The 18,799-nt window shown below is 38.1% G+C and overlaps 1 protein-coding gene across 1 annotated transcript; it reads right to left on the reverse strand.

Annotated features, from left to right (window-relative positions):
- Nucleotides 1-1,948: 1,948 nt before the first annotated feature.
- On the reverse strand, nt 1,949-11,067 carry HMHB1 (histocompatibility minor HB-1). The gene is made up of 3 exons (XM_023187770.2): nt 11,010-11,067; nt 10,231-10,281; nt 1,949-2,181 (listed from the first exon to the last, which is right to left on the reverse strand). The coding sequence occupies exons 1-3, from the start codon at nt 11,065-11,067 to the stop codon at nt 2,093-2,095; spliced, it is 198 nt and encodes a 65-aa protein (XP_023043538.2). The 3' UTR covers nt 1,949-2,092.
- Between the last annotated feature and the right edge of the window lie 7,732 nt (nt 11,068-18,799).

Below are 18,799 nucleotides of genomic sequence, written 5' to 3' on the forward strand. Positions count from 1 at the left end.
ATTCAATTCAATTCAATTCAATTCAATTCAATTCAATTCAATTCAATGCCTTGTGTACTGGTTATTTCCTTTATAGGTGGTAAGCCCTTTAAGGTTAGGCACTTTACTATGTTTCTTTGTGTCCTACCTGGCTGATATGGTAGGCACTTGAAAAATGCTTATTGATTGCTTTACTTAAAGATACTCCTTGGTAGTGGAAGTGTTAAGTTAGCCTTGGACTCTTATTTCTTTTTATTTCATAGATACCAGTAACTACTTTTTATGTCGAATATGGTATGTGTAAGCTTGAAAGTTGTAATTCCATACAATTAAATGGCCAAAAAATGTAATACAGACTCTTAAATAGTTGATAAATGGATTTAGGCAGCTGTATATAAAGACATAAATATATTATTCTTGGCAGGCTCGGCTTCATGAGGGCAAAGGAAAAAGTTATGACTGATGGGGACTGGGGCGATGGTCGCATGACTCTAGAGACCACAAATAACCTCCCTTCGATATCTATTTCACTAAACAGAGGCCTCCCATGCTGCTCTCAGCCAAAGGTGCCCTTTGTTTTATCCTAAATGCTGTTTAAGACATCATCTGTAACTCTAGAGGGTCTATTACATCAAATTAATTGTATTGCATTCAAAGGACTTCCAATCTGGCCCAGGCCCCTTTACCAAACTAATCTTTAAGCTACACACTGCTCACTTCTTATGTAATGGAAATGCCCTTGTGAAAGTCACCATTTTTTTTATTGTGGTAAACTATGCATAACATAAAATTTCCCATTTTAATTATGTTTAAGAATACAGTTGAGTGACATTCTTATGCAACCATCACCTTCATCCATCTCCAGAAGTTTTTCATCACTGCAAACTGAAATTCTGTATTCAACCATACCTATTTTTATTTTTTTAATTTAAAATGATGTCTTCTAATGATAGGAAGTTAAAACAATACCAATGTGTAAGTCCTACTCACCATTCCATACCCACCTTCTGCTGTTAACAGTTTGTTGTGTATTCATCTGCATCTTTTATTTTTTTGAGACAGAATTTCGCTCTGTTGCCCAGGCTGGAGTACAGTGGCGCGATCTCGGCTCACTGCTATGAACTCCGCCTCCCGGGTTCTGGCCCTTCTCCTGCCTCAGTCTCCTGAGTAGGTGGGACTACAGCCACCCGCCATCATGCCCGGCTAATTTTTTGTGTTTTTAGTGGAGACGGGGTTTCACCATGTTAGCCAGGATGGTCTCGATCTCCTGACCTCATGATCTGCCCACCTCAGCCTCCCATCTGCATCTTTTATTGTGTGCATAAAACACATACATAAGTCCATAAAAATGTATTGTTTTCTTTTATGAAAATTGAATCATAAATGAAAAATGCTATTTTCATTTAATCAGGTAGTATGAACATTTTTCCCGTGTTCTAACATACAGGTATACTCCATTCCTTTTATTGTCCACAGAGTGTCCCATAGAATGAATGAATGTACTATAATCTATTTAACTATTTCCCTAGTGAAAGACACTTAGATTTGTTTTTAAGGTGGTTGTTGTTGCTTTTCCTTTGAGAAACACTGCTACAATAAAAATCCTGGTACACTCAGGCAAGCATTCCTGTGGGACACATTACTAAAGGTTAAATTTCTAAATATAAATGTTTCTACTTCAAAAAAAAAAAAAAAAAAAAAGAATGTATACTATCACATTACTCTCCACAAGTGTTGTAACTGCTTGTTTCCCAGGAGTGTGCCACGGGAAAGAGCTCTGTGCTTGGTAGCCATTATTAATTCACGTCTTAGTGTGGATTTGCTTGAAGTCACTTCCCGCTTTGATAGGACCCTAGATGCTCTCAAAGGAGGATCTAACAAAAAAGAAAGGAAGCCTCTAAGAAAGAGGTGAATTCATAAATCATGGCGGGTTGATCCTGTTTGGGAAAATGAGAGACACACACACATGTTCAAAGGTTGACTCTTCATTTCACTGCGCAGAGCAGAGGCATATGTTCCACTTGCTTAATTTTACTCTTCTTGATGCTCAGCAATTTGTCCCTGCTCATCCACACCAAAACTCTGGGATTCGAGTCAAACCTCAACAGCAGTGTCAAGGCCCGTGAGTCAGGGAAGAGCTGTGCCTCAGATACACATCATCTTCAACTTCAACCAATTCAGACTTCCAAACATGCAGAGAGCCTATAGAAAAGAATGACTGAGCTGAGACTTGAGCTTACAACTTCTCAGCAGTACTTTCTATTTAGGTTAATAAAACTCCAAAGCAGAGTAAAGAGGACTTGTGTTAGTTTTTAAGTTTAGTTTAGTTTGGTTTTTATTTCTATTTATTTATTTTTTTACGATGATGAGCTGGGGCAGCACTTGTAGTAATGCAAATACTTTAGTATTTGCACAGCATATGCTTACATTCATTAGAAAAGCCTGTTATTCATTGAATTTCCCATGAATACCAGTGGTTTTAATTAAGAAGAAAATTAATGAAATGCAATTGGTTTTGCTAATAAAGAACCATGCTAATTCCTGCAAAAAAATCTAATTTTCTATAATTAGCTCATATGGAATTCATTCATTAGAAAGAAAATCATGTATACATGCAGAAAACCAAACTGCTGAGCTGGAGAGTTTCTAATGACCGAACTCTGAGAGTAACTATTGAATAGCAGAAAAAACATTAAGCCAATATTTCCTGATATAGTATATCTCATGGCAGATTTCCAGAGCAACCATGAAAGGGGCCCCTTATTTTAGAGCCAAGCCTATGTGACATGAGATTATTCTCTTAAGAACAATTTTTCCATAAGCCCAGGTTGTAAGGGCAAGAATATCTGATGTCACCCTTGTCATGACTAAGCCCAGAAAGGAGACTACAGAAAATTTATTCTATTGCCATGACTCTGGGCATTTAAAAAATCAACAGGGAACTTTGGAACTGGATAAAATCTAAATGTTCAATGTATGCACTAAGACACTGAGACATGGGATATTGCCATTGTGGCCCCCCACTATTTATTTACTTATTTATTTATTTATTACTTATTTATTTATTTTTTGAGACAGAGTCTCGCTCTGTCGCCCAGGCTGGAGTGCAGTGGTGTGATCTCGGCTCACTGCAACCTCCGCCCCCTGGGTTCAAGTGATTCTCCTGCCTCAGCCTCCTAGGTAGCTGGGACTACAGGCACCCACCACCACGCCCGGCTAATTTTTGTATTTTTAGTAGAGACAGGGTTTCATCATCTTGGTGTGGCCCCTTTTTAAACTGCATTAGGCTGAAAGCCTTTCACATATGGATAAGGATTCCTCTTAGATATCTACAAAGAAGTTGCCAGGATATTGTAGTAGACTTTTAGGGTTCTCTGCCCAACTTACAATAACCCCATAACTGCTCTTTTCAGCTTAAGTGTTGGCAACTATTGTATATTATGTGACTCCATGCTCCTCCCTACCACCAAAACCAAATTCTCTTTCCCAGGAATTTGGTATTGGAACTAAAATATTGTGACTGAGTCTTGGCTAGTAAGTGGAAGAAATCTGTCAAGAATTGTGTAATTCCTATCTTCTATTACCACATTCATGGAGAAGCAGAGAAAAGAGAGATTGAGAGAGATACAGAGAGACAGAGAGGTGGGAGTTGGAGGATGGATATGGAGGGACAATCAGAGAAAAGAAATAGAAAAGAAAGGTCTTCCGTTTTTATGGTTTCTTGTTCAGGTGACTTCCTAAAGCCTGGCTGAGTTCTTGACTTTGAGGTCCTCATGATACCCTCTATCCTTATAACAGACCTCCCCTCTTTTGCTGATGTTAACCTGAATAGAATTCTGTACTTGCAGCAAAATGTCTAACCATAGCACACATTGGAGTACATGTATTTAAGAAGAGACTAGCTGGGGTAGAAGCCAGAGAAGAAAAAAGGGAAGAGAAAAAAAAAAAAAGCAAGTACTTGCTACGTGTCAAGCAACTTGCTGAACACTTTAAAAATTATCTCATTACTCAATAAAGTATCCTTTAAAAATATGTTATTTCTCCCTGTTTTTTCAAGGAAGAGTTCCAGATTTCAGAGGTTTAGCTATAGGCTGCACAGTTGGCTGGTAGAAGATCTGGAGTTTGTATTCACATTTGGGCTATTGGGCTTGGGCTCTGGTCTGACCGTGATAAATAACAGTCACTATGATACTTGTGTAACCTTGAGCAAAGCACTTCACTCTATTTAGGATTTGGGTAAATATAATACTATTTAAGGTCCCTTCCAACTTAGTAGTATAGTATCACTTTAAAAATTTATTTAGAACAGTGTTTCTTTATCCAGTAGTTTGAGTAGGGGTGGAAGTGTGTAAGTTAGATCTAAGCCCCCTTCGATGTCATTTCAAATTTTACCCATCCTTCATCCCTACCCTACCCTTCCCCTAAAGAATTCCATAAGGTCTGGTGGATATGTAAAGAGCATGGGCAACAGTGTTAGGATTGAAACTCCGGGCTGTCTTACCACTTTGTTATGCTGCTATTTCCTCTTTTACTATGCCTATTGGAATGATATAGCAGTTCAATAATTTTTTCAACTGAATTGCATGAATATTTGCCACAAATGACTAATATGTCCTATTTTGAATGCTTCGCAAATTATAGAATTAACTTGTCAATGTCTAATAAAAATCTGACTGGTATTTGTATTGGAATTGCTTTGAATCTATTGATCAGTTTGGGGATATTGCTGTCTTCACAATATTGAGCCTTCTAATCCATGAATATAATACACTTTTCCACATTTTCAAAGGTCTTCTTTAATTTCCCTCAGCAGTTTTGTAGTTTTCAGCATAGAATTTTTGCATTGCATTTATTAATTTATTTCTAGGTATTTGATATCTTTGGATGCTACTGCAAATCAATATTGTGAAAATGACCCTACTGCCAAAAACAATCTACAAATTCAACACAATCCCCATCAAAATACCACCATCATTCTCCACACAATTAGGAAAAAAACAGTTCTAAAATTCATATGGAACCAAAAAATAGCCCACATAGCCAAAGCAAGATAAGCAAAAGGAACAAATCTGGAGCCATCACATTACCTGATTTCAAACGATACTATAAGACGTAGTCACCAAAACAGCATGGTGCTGGTATAAAAATAGGCACATAGACCAATGGAACAGAATAGAGAACCAGAAATAAACCCAAATACTTACAGCCAACTGATATTTGACAGAGCAAACAAAAACATGAAGTAGGGAAAGGACACCCTTGTCAACAAGTGGTGCTGGGATAATTGGCAAGCCACATGTAGGAGAATGAAACTGGATCCTCATCTCACAGTATACAAAAATCAACTCAAGATGGATTAAGCACTCAAATCTAAGACCTGAAACTGTAAAAATTCTAGAAGATAACATTGGAAAACCCCTTCTAGACATTGGCTTAGGCAAGGATTTCATGCCCAAGAACCCAAAAGCAAATGCAGTAAAAACAAAGATAAATAGGTGGGACTTAATTAAACTCAAGAGTTTTTGCACAGCAAAAGAAAGAGCAAAGTAAACAGATGACTGACAGAATGGGAAAAAATCTTCACAATCTATACATATGACAAAGGACTAAGGACTAATATCCAGAATCTACAACAAACTCAAACAAATCAGTAAGAAAAAAAAATCCCATCAAAAAATGGGCTAAGGACATGAATAGACAATTCTCAGAAGAAGATATACAAACGGCTAAAGAACATATGAAAAAACACTGAGCATCACTAATGATCAAGGGAATGCAAATCAAAACCACAGTGCAATACCACCTTACTCTGCAAGAATAGCTATAATCAAAAAATCACAGAACAGTACATGCTGGCATGCATGCAATGAACAAGGAACACTTTTACACTGTTGGTGGGAATATAAACTAGTACAACCACTATGGAAAACAGTGTGGAGATTCTTTAAAGAACTAAGAGTAGAGCTACCATTTGATCCAGCAATCCCACTACTGGGTATCAACCCAGAGGAAAAGAAGTCATTATACGAAAAAGATAATTGCACACACATGTTTATAGCAGCATAATTCGCAACTGCAAAATCATGGAACCAACCCAAATGCCCATTAATCAATGAGTGGATAAAGAAACTGTGGTATATATATACAATGGAATACTACTCAGTCATAAAAAGGAATTAATTAATGGCATCCATAGTGACCTGAATGAGAATGGAGAGTATTATTCTAAGTGAAGTAACTCAGGAATGGAAAACCAAATATCATATATTCTTATAAGTAAGAGCTAAGCTATGAGGATGCAAAGGCATAAGAATGACACAGTGGACTTTGGGGACTCAGGGGGAAAGGGTGGGAAGTAGGTGAGGGATGAAAGACTACAAATAGGATGCAATGTATACAGCTCGAGTGATGGGTGCACCAAAATCTCAGAAAACACTACTAAAGAACTTACTCATGTAACCAAACACCACCTGCTCCCCAATAACCTATGGAAATAAAAATATTTTAAAAATATATTCTTGGTAGCAGAATAATATTCTCCACCAAGATGCTCATGTCCTAATCCTCAGAACCATGGCAAAGGATAATTAAGTTTGCAGATGGAATTTAGATTGCTAATCAGGTGACCTTAAAATAGGGAGATTGTTTTGGGTTATCTGAGAAAGCTTAATGTAATAAAAGGGGTCTTAATAGTGGAAAAGAGGGCCAGGCACAGTGGCTCATGCCTGTAATCCCAGCACTTTGGGGGGCTGAGGTGGGCAGATCACCTGAGATCAGGAGTTCAAGACCAGCCTGGTCAACATGGCGAAACCCTGTCTCTACTAAAAATACAAAAATTAGCCAGGCATGGTGGCACTCACCTGTAATCCCAGCTACTCAGGAGGCTGCAGCAGGAGAATCACTTGAATCTGAGAGGTGGAGTTTGCAGTAAGCTGAGATTGCACCACTGCACTCCAGCCTGGGCAACAGAGCAAGACTCCATCTCAAAAACAAACAAACAAACAAACAAAAAAAAAACGAACAACAACAAAAAAAAGGATAAAAGAAAAAAGTAGAAGAGGTAGAAGAGGGAAGCAAAACAGGAAAATTAAAGGGATACATTTCTTGGAAAAAAGGTTAGAGAGCTGCAACATTGTCAGCTTTAAAGATAGAAGATGGGACCATGAGCAATGGAATGCAGGTAGATCTCTAAGTTGGAAAAGGAAAGGAAAAGGATCCTCCCTAGGAGCCTTCAGATAAAACCACATCCCCGCTGACACCTTGACTATAGCTGAATAAGGCCCTGATTGGATTCTGTCCTCTTAACTGTAAGATAATGAAATGTGCAGATTTAAACTACTAAGTTTCTGGCAATTCAGTATAGCAACAATAGGAAATTAATATGGAGTTAGGGAAAATTTCAGTAACTCAGGACTCTGAACTTTGTTAGAAAGGTCAGTTCTCTCTTCACCCCTAATCCCTTCATTCATGGTGCTTACCCCATGGTGACATCCTGCAATTTGCCAGCTTTGGGAACAGAATCAGACAGAGCAACATTTGCTTCTTTGCACCATCCATGCTGCAAAGCTGAGCGACAGAAAGGTTTGATGGGATAACAAATATCAACATATGAGAGCTAGGTCAGGAGGAAAATCCTGGTAGAAGCCACACAGTATTTGTGCAGTAGCCACAGGTATTTGTGGGCACAGGTGAAGCACTACTTTGAAGGATAACTTTTAGTGGGGACAAATTCCATTCTGAGAAAGTAGGAGGTGGAAAGATAGAATTTTTATAATTATGACTCTATTTGTAGGTAAGACCAACTTGGATTATGCTAATGATAAAGTATACACTAATACTTGCTAATTTCTGAAGTTTATGACATAATTTTAAATATAATTAGAGAAGATTGAAGATTACCCCTATAATGACAGCATCCTTGCATATTAGTTTTTCAATATCTTGAGTGATAAAAAATGAGGAGGATGTGAGATGTTGTGCTGGGAAGTGCACATTGGCCTCAGACTCTGCTCTCTCTGCCAGCTAAGTCCTGAGTGAGCTCCTACTATGAACTGAAATGCAAAAAATGGAAAGGGCATTTGTTGGGGCTGGTGTAAGCCAACTGTTCCCATCCTTATTCCTTAACTCAGAAACGCAAATGAAGAATGACATTGTCAATTTCATGAGCAGTCCATATTTTTTTCTTTTGACAAGAGATAAAGTAAATAGCATATGGATTTCCTCTGGAAGAATAACAAATAAAAGTATTTTATAAGGATATGAGTTATAAAATTAACTTTTTATTATCTCCAAAGGGTTATTTTGCAAGGAAAAAATATAAGTAATACATATCAGTATTCCTTTTTTTGGATCCATATTTGGCTGGATGCAGCCTGGACAGGTGTCATGGTTATAGAATATTATCATGCGTCTGAGTTGTGATTTCAGTATGCTTATTGCTAGTTCTTTTTTTAATTTTGCTATGTTTTTAATAAAGGAAAAGACAAGGATAGATGAGGAAAATATAGAGTATTTTTATCTTCAGTGCATGTCAGTAAGAATGATGCTATGAAATTTCAGTTAATAATGAAATTGGAGCTACAAAGACCAAATCATAAATAAAATGGATTTGCAATAGTGTTACTCATAGTAGCACACAAAAATATGAAAATATCATGTGCCATATGATATTTGCCTCTGCACTGAGTTAGATCTGTGCTTATGCTTCAATACTGTAATTGGCCATCTCATTTCTATTGCTTATGGAGCAAAAGTCTGAAATAGAAAGAATATTCATATTTATCACTTATATTTCTTCCTTGCAAAATGGCAATTTGGAGGTTTTAAAAAGTTAATTTTATAACTCATAGCCTTACAAAAGAATTTTATTTGTTATTCTTCCAAAGGAAGTCCACATGCTATTTACTTTATCTCTCACCAATAGAAAAAAATATGGACTCCTCATGAGATTGACAATGTCTTTCTTCATTTGAGTTTCTGAGTTAAAGAAACAAGGATGGAAACACTTGACTTACACTGGCCCCAACAAATGCCCTTTCCATTTTTTACTTTTCAGTTCAGCTAACATTTATTGACAGCTTTTACTGTGCCAAGCACTGTGCTAGATGCCAAGGATACAGAAATGATTAAAACACAGTCCCTTTCCTCAAGAAGCCCATGCTCTGATGGTGGAGGCAAACAAGCGCTTTAGGCCAAAATTTAAAATTATGAGGGCACCAAAAAGGGAGTGGTTTATTTTGCCTGGAAAGAAATAAAACCTTCATAGAAGAGGTGACATTTCAAAGGGGCCTTGAAGGAAAAAGAGGTCAGTTGTTGTCCGTAAGAAACAATAAAACAGCGCAAACATTCTAAGAGAAAGTTCTGTTTGTATTCTGTGGGCTGCCTGTGCAACTGGATCTGAGCATTCCCTGGGGTGGCTGAGGAGGCTGTGTGGACCACAGCACAGGCTTCCCCGGCTTCATCAGTCCAGGCTGAGTGACCTCCAGCTGCAGGAAGGGGAAGACATCGGATCCCTTCAGTGCACGGCACCAACACCTCCTATAACATCAACCCAGGGCTCCATGTGTCCTCTTCAAGAGGAGAAAACAAGACAAAACAAAAACAACAAAACGACAGCAGGGCCCTTCTCCATTCCCTGGCTCTGAAATGAGGTTAGTGAGTTAATGAATGAAGCTATGGTGTCTTTATCTGTAAACTGGGGAAAGCTATACCTTCCTCAAGTGCTTCTGTGAGGATGAAAGAGAGAAATGCATGCAAAGCCCCTGGCACATGATCCTAAGAAATGGGAGCATGGCGATGATGGTGATGATGGTGGCGATGCTAAGGATAAAGGACAGGTCTGGTCTCTGGGCTGCTGTGGGAAGCCTGAGCATCCCATGCGGTGGGCAAGAACAATGTGATCTTGGCTACCCTGGCTCTGACCCAGAGGCACTTCCTGCCCATCTGCACTTCCCTTGCCGTTGTCCTTGTGGCTCAGGTGGTGCAGGCAGCTGCTCCAACTGCTGCCTCTGGTGCCCTGACAGCTGCAGGGAGCCAGGCAATGGGCTATGAAACCGAACCTCAACTGGAAACTATCTGCCCTAAATAATCCCAGCATCAAGGTCCGCCTCACTCCTCTCCTCTGCCTGCCCCCATCCCTGTTTTCACCTGTTGTGGTTTCTGTCTCATTCCACCTGTGTTTTCTTTCATTTTCTTTGCCCCTTCGCTGCCTCTTTCCCTCTCTCTCTGTTCTCCTCCTCCTCGCACCCGCACCTCTTTTTTCTTCTCTGCATTCTGGCTGTTCCTCCAGTTCTGGTTTCTCCACTGTGGTGTGGCAGAGGATGTGAGGTCAGAAGGCTCAGGGACTGCCCGGCTTCTGGGATGCAGGGCAAGCCACCTCAGCCTCCTGGGATGTGGTTTCCTCATCTGCAGAATTGGACCAGAATGACTCCGGAGTGTTCCTTCCGCTCTAAACTCCCGTTCTGTTACATTGTGTTGTGCTTGCCTTTGTGCCTGCTTTTCCTGTTTCAGCTGTCTCATCTGTCCACCTGCCTCTCCCATCTGCATCCCACCACTCGGGTCGAAGCCGCCAGCATCCCTTGCAAGGACCCCTAGAGCAGCCTCCTGCTACTGGAGGTCTCCCTGCTCCTGTTCTTATCCGCATCCAATGTGTTATCCACACAGAAGCCAAAGTGACCTTATCAAAATAGAGATGAGATTGCTCACTCAGCTTAAATCCTCCAAACTCCTTTACACCCCTTTTCTATCATAGGCCCCTCTTCGTGTTCTTCAGAGTAATTATTATTGCCTGAATTATCTTTATGTACTCATGAATTTCTTAATGTTGAAGTATCATTTGCTATCTGTCTTCCACACTAGAATGCAGGCTCCAGGAGTGACAGACTTAACTGTCTTGTTTACTCCATATCCTCACTGGAGGGGCCAGGGCCTTTATTCTCTCCATCAAGGCTGAATGAGGGAAACTCCCTTTGCCGCAGAAACCATCTGTCCTCTTCTTGAGAGTATTCTCTCCTAACCACACCATTTCTTACTTAGAAATACCCGTGCCTGCCAGAAATCCTGCCCATGCTTCTCTGTCACTTCTGACATAATCCCCCTCATTCACCTTTCTCAGTCAGCCAGGTCTTGTGTTTCCATGGGCTATGGTAGAGAACAATGGCAATGATGAAGCTAGTTCTTCTCTCACTTTAATGTCAATCTGGGCCATTGGATGCCTTAGGATAAAATAACTTAACAACTCAGACTTGAATCTAGATAATGTTTTACAATGCCAAGAAAGAGACTTCTTTAAGAAAATGTATTAAAACTTCCAATATTCTGTGCTTGGTTCTTGGGGAGATGTTAGGAGTAGCCATTTTCTTTAAAACACCTCTTTAAAGTAGGTAATGTTAATATGTCCATTTTACAGGCAACAAAACTGGAGTTTAGAGAGTGCACAACTGGACAAGGCCATAGAGCCAGAGATGCATAGAGCCAGGATTTGGATGGAAGAAGTGCAATGCCAGATCCAGGTACCTAGCCACCATATGGGTGACCCTAGTCACCCTCTCCCTCCCTAGATTACTCTGCATTATTTTCAGCATAACACTTATAAATACCTGATGCAGTCAGATTTCTTTATAGCTTAGCTTTTGGAGGCCATTTGCTTCCATTATAACATAAACTCCATCCAGGCAGGTACCATATCTGATCCGCTCACTGCACTCATTCCAGTGCTTACAGTAGTGCCTCATACATAATGGACGTTCAATAAATATTTGCTAAATGAATTAGTTATTTGCATATTGAGGATGAGATCTAAAAGAGGTCCTGATAATTCTGTATATAAAACTCCATCTTAGCCAGGCACTGTGGCTCCCACTTGTAATTCCCAGCACTTTGGGAGGCCAAGGCAGGAGGATCGCTTGAGCCCAGGAGTTTGCAACCAGCCTGGGCAACAGAGACACCATCCCTACCAAAAAAAAAAAAAAAAAAAAAATTAAAAATTAGCCAGGCACTGTCGTGCATACATGTAGCCTCAGTTACTCCAGAGGCTGAGGCCAGAGGATCACTTGAGCCCAGGAGTTTGAGGCTGCGGTAAGCCATGATCACTCCAATGCACTCCAACCTGGATGACAGAGAAAGACTGGGTCTCTAAAAAGCACAAACCATTTTCTTTGTCGATGGAATTTTCTCAAAAGTATTTTCAGTGGTGGCGTATCTTTTTCCTTTGAGAATGCATTGCATTTTTGCAATTAGCCAAAATGGTTAAAGACTGCTTTTTTGTCAAAAAGAACATATGGTCATAAAGCATCATCACTGCTTTTCTTGCCCTGAAATTAGATCTATTTGTGGAGGTGACTAACTTTCTGTGCTTTGGGAAGCTTATGCACTCTGGTAAGGCCCCTGGACTCTGTCTCAGACTCGCCGTTTTTATAAGTATAAAAGAAAATACATAGAATTATAAAGAGCCAATTCTATTGAATACAGTTATCAAAATATAAAAAATTATGACATAGTAACATATTTACTTCTTTAATAATGTATTAAATAAGAAGATCTAAAAATGTCTAATGTCAAACTGGGAATGATATTTACAGATATCTGTAAAAACTAAAATGTGATATGAAAATAACAGAATTAAATTAGACTCAGAATTTTCACTGGTAACAAAAACTTAGATATTACTATTGTTCTCATAATTAAAGGAATCTTTAACTTTCATAAAGAGGTTAGTACAAAGAAAGATATAATTTTTCCTGCCCAAATTTACAAGCTCCTGAATCTTATCCACAGACTCCATGGACCCCAAATTTTAGAACCCTATGTTTTAGAGAAATCCAGAATAGGTTCAGCAATAGCGGCTGCATTTAAATAAGTGTATTACCTCTTAAGGTGACCCTAAAGGGGTTATTCTTTACTTATAAGTTCTGACATACCCGGTTATTTTTAAAATTCAGCACCACTTTTAAACCTACTCTAAACCTTTTAAAATTTAAAATTATTTAATTTTAAATTAATTTTTTAAATTTAAATTTTTAAATTAACTTGCTAAAATGCAGTCTCACTTTATACCTACCAATAGTGGGCATAGTTATTATCATTTTCATCTGTTTGTTTATTCTCTATCTACATATATATGATATAATATTCTGAAAACTTTTAATCCTTGACTATTATAAATTTATAAATTGTATTGGTAGATTTTATTTTATATTTTTAATTTGTTCCTCCTCTTTCATCTTTTTTTTTTTGACCAACATCTCCCTAACTCCTTTCCCAAATTTATTGATTTTTAAATATTAATTTAAAATAGTGAATGCAGTCACATAATCCAAAAATTCAAAAGGTGTAAACATACAGAAAATCTCCTTCTATCTCCGTCCAGAGTCACTTGGGTCTCTTTCTTTAAGGCAACCAATATTAGTTTCTTATATATTCTTTCAGAGATGTTTGAGATATACAAGCTTTTAAATTGTAGCATATTATCCACATGATTTTCAACGCTTTTTTTTTTTCACTTATTTCTATGTCTAGAAGTTAATTCCATATTGGTGACTTAAAACCTTCATTTCTTTTAGTGGCTGCATAGTCTATTGTAAGGATGTATCATAATTATTTAACCAGTCTCTACTGATGGGCATTTAAGTTTTGCTATTTGATTTGCTGTTTACTATCATGAAAATTATTTGCTATTAGAAAAAGGGAGAATAGCAGAAAGTATCATCTAAGATCAGAATTTTGTCATGGACACCTACATCTGTGGGTCTTAGAATTACGAACCCTAAGTATAAGTAGGCAGCAAGAGATGTATACCATATAGAGGTTAATATGACATATTGAATCACAATATCATGGATAATACCCCAACAGGACAGACAGGAAACACAGAAATGTCATCAACTCTTTCAGCAGTCTAGGCCAGGTTTAGCGTTTTTCAGGACCTAAGAGGGGATAACTGAGGGCAGGTAGGATGTCCCCAGTTTGACAGGGCCCTTTGGAGGAAGGTTGAAAGTTTCAACAGAGTACGTTGGTTTTGTTTTGTTTTGTTTACTCTGGCTCTCAGGAACAGAGACTTGAGTTAATAACACTCATTGGTTCATGGCACAATGTCATCAGTGGTCCATGGAGGTTCCTCTACTGTGCTTATTTCTTCCTCTTAACCCCCATTTCTGTCTTTCATTGCTCCTCTCCCCCATCATTCTAAATCAATGTGTTTAATGTGCATATTTTTATGTGCAAAATGGATATGATGATGTTTTGTGCATGTGTGTGTATTTCAGATTTACAGCAATGACACTGGATTATTACTAATTCTCTTTCTTCTTCCACCTCCACTATGTTGTATGGTCCCTCCATGTTGTTACACAGACATCTAGTTCATGGTCTCTAACTGCAGGGTGGTCACATCCATCACTTTGTATCCACCTGCTTTCTCAGCGAGGGACAGCCAGGGTGCCTCATGCTCCTTGCCACCAGAAATTAAATTGCAGTTCACAACCTTGCACGTAGACCTCTCTGGATCTGTGTGAGAATTTATCTGGTGTACACACCTGGGATAGAATTGCTGGATTGTAGAATTATATATACTTAGTTTGACTAATTACTGCCAGATTACTCCCCTAGATGGCTCCTCAGCAGCAACAGCAGAACACCTGAGAGTTTTCCATCCCCATATGTTTGCCAGCTCTTGAAATGGTCTTGCTTTCTATTTTTTTTCCAGTCAAGTGATATATCATAATTATTTGTATTTGCATTTGTCTATTAGCAGATATTTTGAGCATCTCTTCAATGCTTGTGGGTCTTTTCAGTGTACTCCTTTGTAGATTGCCTGTTTCTCCCCACTGTCTGTGCTTCTAGGGTTTCTGTCTTTTCCTTGTTGATGCGTAAGAATTTTTGATACAATGTATTTTCCTCAATAATGTATAAGAGTTTCTTGTCAGTTTTAGCTATGATAAATTCGTTTTCAATTTTCTCATCTGCCTGTTATCTTTGCCCTTCATTGAACCAAAAGTCCTACTTTCAAAGTAATCATATTAATCTTTTTAAAAATGTATGGTTGTGCTTTTGATGTTCTGTTTAATAAATCGTTCCCACCCTAGTTAACAAAGATACTCTCCTACATTTTCTCCTATTATATTTCTCAATTTATATTTTACATTTCAACATATCTGACTTCACCTCTATGTATGGTATTAGGAAGGGATTCAGTTTCATTTTTCTCCAAAGATAGTGGGACCTTTGAGCCAGTGTGCTTGAAAGAAGCAGAAGCTGCAGGCTGGAAGAGATGGAAGAGAGGAGGGAAATAAGATATCTGGGACCCACAGAGAAAGGTCATAGATGCAGAATCCAGAGGCTCCATGTGACCTACCCTAGGAGGCACTCCTCCATCTGCGGTCTGTAACGAAATACTGAAAAAGCCAGCATGCAGCATACTTCTCTTACAAATAAAGCCGTTTGGAGGAATTTCCCAGCAGCATTGAAGTTCCGGTACATGGCTTTAAAAATATCCCCTGTACACAACAGAAGGACTTTCCCAAGTGGGAGGGAGAGTTGGGTGAGTAGGAAGAAAGGAAGCACCCGAGGGAGGCAGGCCAGAGCACACACAAGCAGGTAGCTGAGAATTGATTGCACTGAAGATGAGCTAGATGACAGAAAAATCAAAGAATTATTTCTGGTCCTCAAAGATGAAAATCTACCCTTTTAGGAAAGGTAATTGGTTCCTTCCCAGTGTCTGAATCTTGAACATTCTTCTATTTCTAGTTTATTATCAACTGCCTGTGGTTAGACCAAGGGCTTATCAACCAATTAAAAAGGTCAAAGAAAAGTCCATGGAAAATGACCTAACCAAATTATAGGCAAATGTTTGATATTTCTAGACTTACGATATGCATATATTATAACAAATGCAAAGATGCCAGATTCTTTTAAAATTTTCTTCTTGGTAGATGGACCCAGCAGTCAGCCTTTCATTCTTCTGTGACTTTACCTCTACTAAGAAACCCCATCAGAGCTGCAGGGAGGCTGTGAAATTATCCTAAGACCATAGGTCAAGAAGGATAAGAAAAAAAAAAAAAAAAAAACCTTGAGGGAAAGAAAAAAAAGCAAAAAACTTCTCTTTTCATATCTACGAAAATGGTTCTTAAGAGCTGGAATTTTTCTTGACCAGCCAAAAGCAATGGCTACTCAGTGGGAGGAAAAAGCAGAAGGGAAATGAAAGGTCACAGGGAGCATTTTTTGTGTATGTGTTTTTTAAATGTTTTGTGGGTTTTTTTGTCCTGAATAATTTTTTTAATGCAAGAGGAAATTTAATTTGATGTCTTCAATCTCTCTGCTAAGCCCTCTCTTTTTTTGTTCAAAAGAAAGAACATTTCTGATTGAAGGCATCTTCCAGCTTATTCACAAACTGAGAGTTATGCAAAGTATCCCCAACTTTTAAAAGAAGTCAACAAGGTGTATTAAAGCTTATGACTTGCAAATAGAAGATACATGTCTTGTTAGAGATTGCTCTTATACTGCAAAGTGGAATGTCTTTAGGACTCTGGAGTTAAATCCTGGGATTCTTCTGCCCCTTACATAATGTGAGGTCTATGGTTATGTACTTACACTTTCTGAGCCTTGGTTTCTTCACTCAAAAAACTGAGATAATAATACTACCTACTTTATAGAGATATTACAGTATTATACGCCACATACCTATTAAACGACTAAAAATACTACTGACAATACCAACTTCTAATGAAGGTGTGTGGCAGTTGAAACTCTCATACATTGCTGATGGGGATGCAAAATGGTACAGCCATTCTGGAAGAAGTTTTGTAGTTTTTTGTACGTAATCTTACATATGACCTAACAATCCCACTCTTGGATATTTTCCCAAGTGAAATGAATACTTATATTCACACAACACTATATATAAATATTTACAGCAGTTTTATTTATGATCACCAAAACTGGAAGCAACCCAAAAGACTGGGAGAATGAATTAATAAGCTATGATACAGCCATACAATGGAAAATTACTCAGCAACAGAAAGGAATGAACTATTGATACACACAGGTTGGATGAATCTCAGAGGCATTAGGCTAGGTGAAAGAAACCAGTCTCAAAGGTTATATATTGTACAATTTCATTTATGTAACATTCTTGAAAAGACACAGGTATATTGACAGAAAAGAGGAGCGTGGTTGCCATGGATCTGCTCAGGGTTAAGGGTGGAGAAAGAGTTGACTGGAAGAGAACAGCAGGGAGTTTCACGGGGTAATGGAACTGTTCTGCATCCTGATTGTGATAGTACTTGAAGAATCTATGCCTGTGTTAAATGTTGTAGAACTGGACACCAAAAATGTCAATTTTCCTGTATGACTTTAAAAAATAAAACTTTAAACAAGATTATATAAAATAATGCATGTTTAATATAGTCCCTAGCAGACAGTAAATTTTATCTTTGAGGTCTTTCCAAGACTGGTATAGAGTATATCTCCACGCATCTAATTTAATAGAGCCAACTGGTAGAGTTCAATACAATGAAACATAAGATGCCCAGGTGAAACATAAGATAAAAGAAAATACTATAAACCATGTAAATAGTACAGTGATTCTACCTGACCACCTCCTCAATACATATGTGCTTGGAGTGCAGGAGAGATGGGAAAAGTGAATCTGATCTTCCACATTTGGTATCAGTTCCCACATGCTCCTCTCATGGTATGGACATCTCTCTGTACTGAATGTGCTACTAGTGTTTCAAGATAAGAACATTTCCTAAAATATGGCCTCCAAATGCAAACCAACTACTTATTCTGGTAGTAATCCAAAGAAACAGGAATATGTCTAGACAGTGGGAAAAAACTGACTGTGTTGGGTTTATTGACATTCAATTTGATGTCTCCCTAAAAGATTATAAATGGTAATTTTGGCTATATGCAACTCTTGCCATACACACTCATATGATTTAAAATCAGCTCTGTTGCTCAGAGAAGAGAAAACTCATTGATATTTAATGTAGGTTGTCATATACACCTGCTTGATTGGCTGTTTGGAATTGCTAATAGTCTTTACCCAATGCTTCTAGAAAATGCACCAGCAATTATGACAGCTCAAGGACAGGCAGACGGCAGAGACACTCGGACCCAATGACAAATGCAGGTTGACTTCTGCACCTCCCACAGTTTCAGTTTAATGAAGGTAAATAGTGTGTTATCCTACCCCCAAATGAATGAGTCTTGACCTAAAAGAACTCTTTGGCAGTGGTATTTAAAAGCTGGGACATACTCTTCATGGTTGAGAGTCTGTAGATTATTCATCTTTTAAAGTCAGATTTAATTTCTGGAAAAGTAAATGTAATTTTCAGTTAAATCTTATGTTCAGGAAGATAATTCTGTTAGAGATACGAATTTTGGTAAAAAATATATTGTTATATATGTTTATATATAATATATATAATATTATATATACATATATACATACACATATACATAGATATATACATATATACATATATATAGAGAGAGAGAGACATGCCTAGGAAGCAAGGAAGCTGGTCTTAGGGGTCTCCCAAACTGTTTGAGACATGTATAGACTGGAAAACATTAACAGGCTAGGAAATTGCTTTTTAAATTTCTTAAGCTCAGTGTCAGTCTTTCAAATTGACTTCTTGGAAGGTAGAATATTAACATGAAAGTATGTATTCTAGCATTTATTAGTTGAGCCTCATCTCTCCTGAGCCTTTGTTTTGTTAAGGTGCACAATCTTGATGTAATCTTAATTTTTGTTCGATTGAAAAATCCAAATTGAGCAATGCATAGACTTACAAAAGAATACAATAATTGCTAATATTTT

Source organism: Piliocolobus tephrosceles, chromosome 4 (genome assembly GCF_002776525.5).
Source record: "Piliocolobus tephrosceles isolate RC106 chromosome 4, ASM277652v3, whole genome shotgun sequence".
In the NCBI taxonomy this organism is placed as follows: Eukaryota; Metazoa; Chordata; class Mammalia; order Primates; family Cercopithecidae; genus Piliocolobus; species Piliocolobus tephrosceles.

Coding starts and splice junctions, on each gene's coding strand:
- HMHB1 (XM_023187770.2), bottom strand. CDS start 11,067: ATGTCAGAAGTGACAGAGAAGCATGGGCAGGATTTCTGGCAGGCACGG. Junction 10,282..11,009: donor GCAGGCACGGGTATTTCTAA/GTAAGAAATGGT, acceptor GCCACACCACAG/TGGAGAAACCAGAACTGGAG. Junction 2,182..10,230: donor ATGCAGAGAAGAAAAAAGAG/GTGCGGGTGCGA, acceptor TCTTTTCTATAG/GCTCTCTGCATGTTTGGAAG.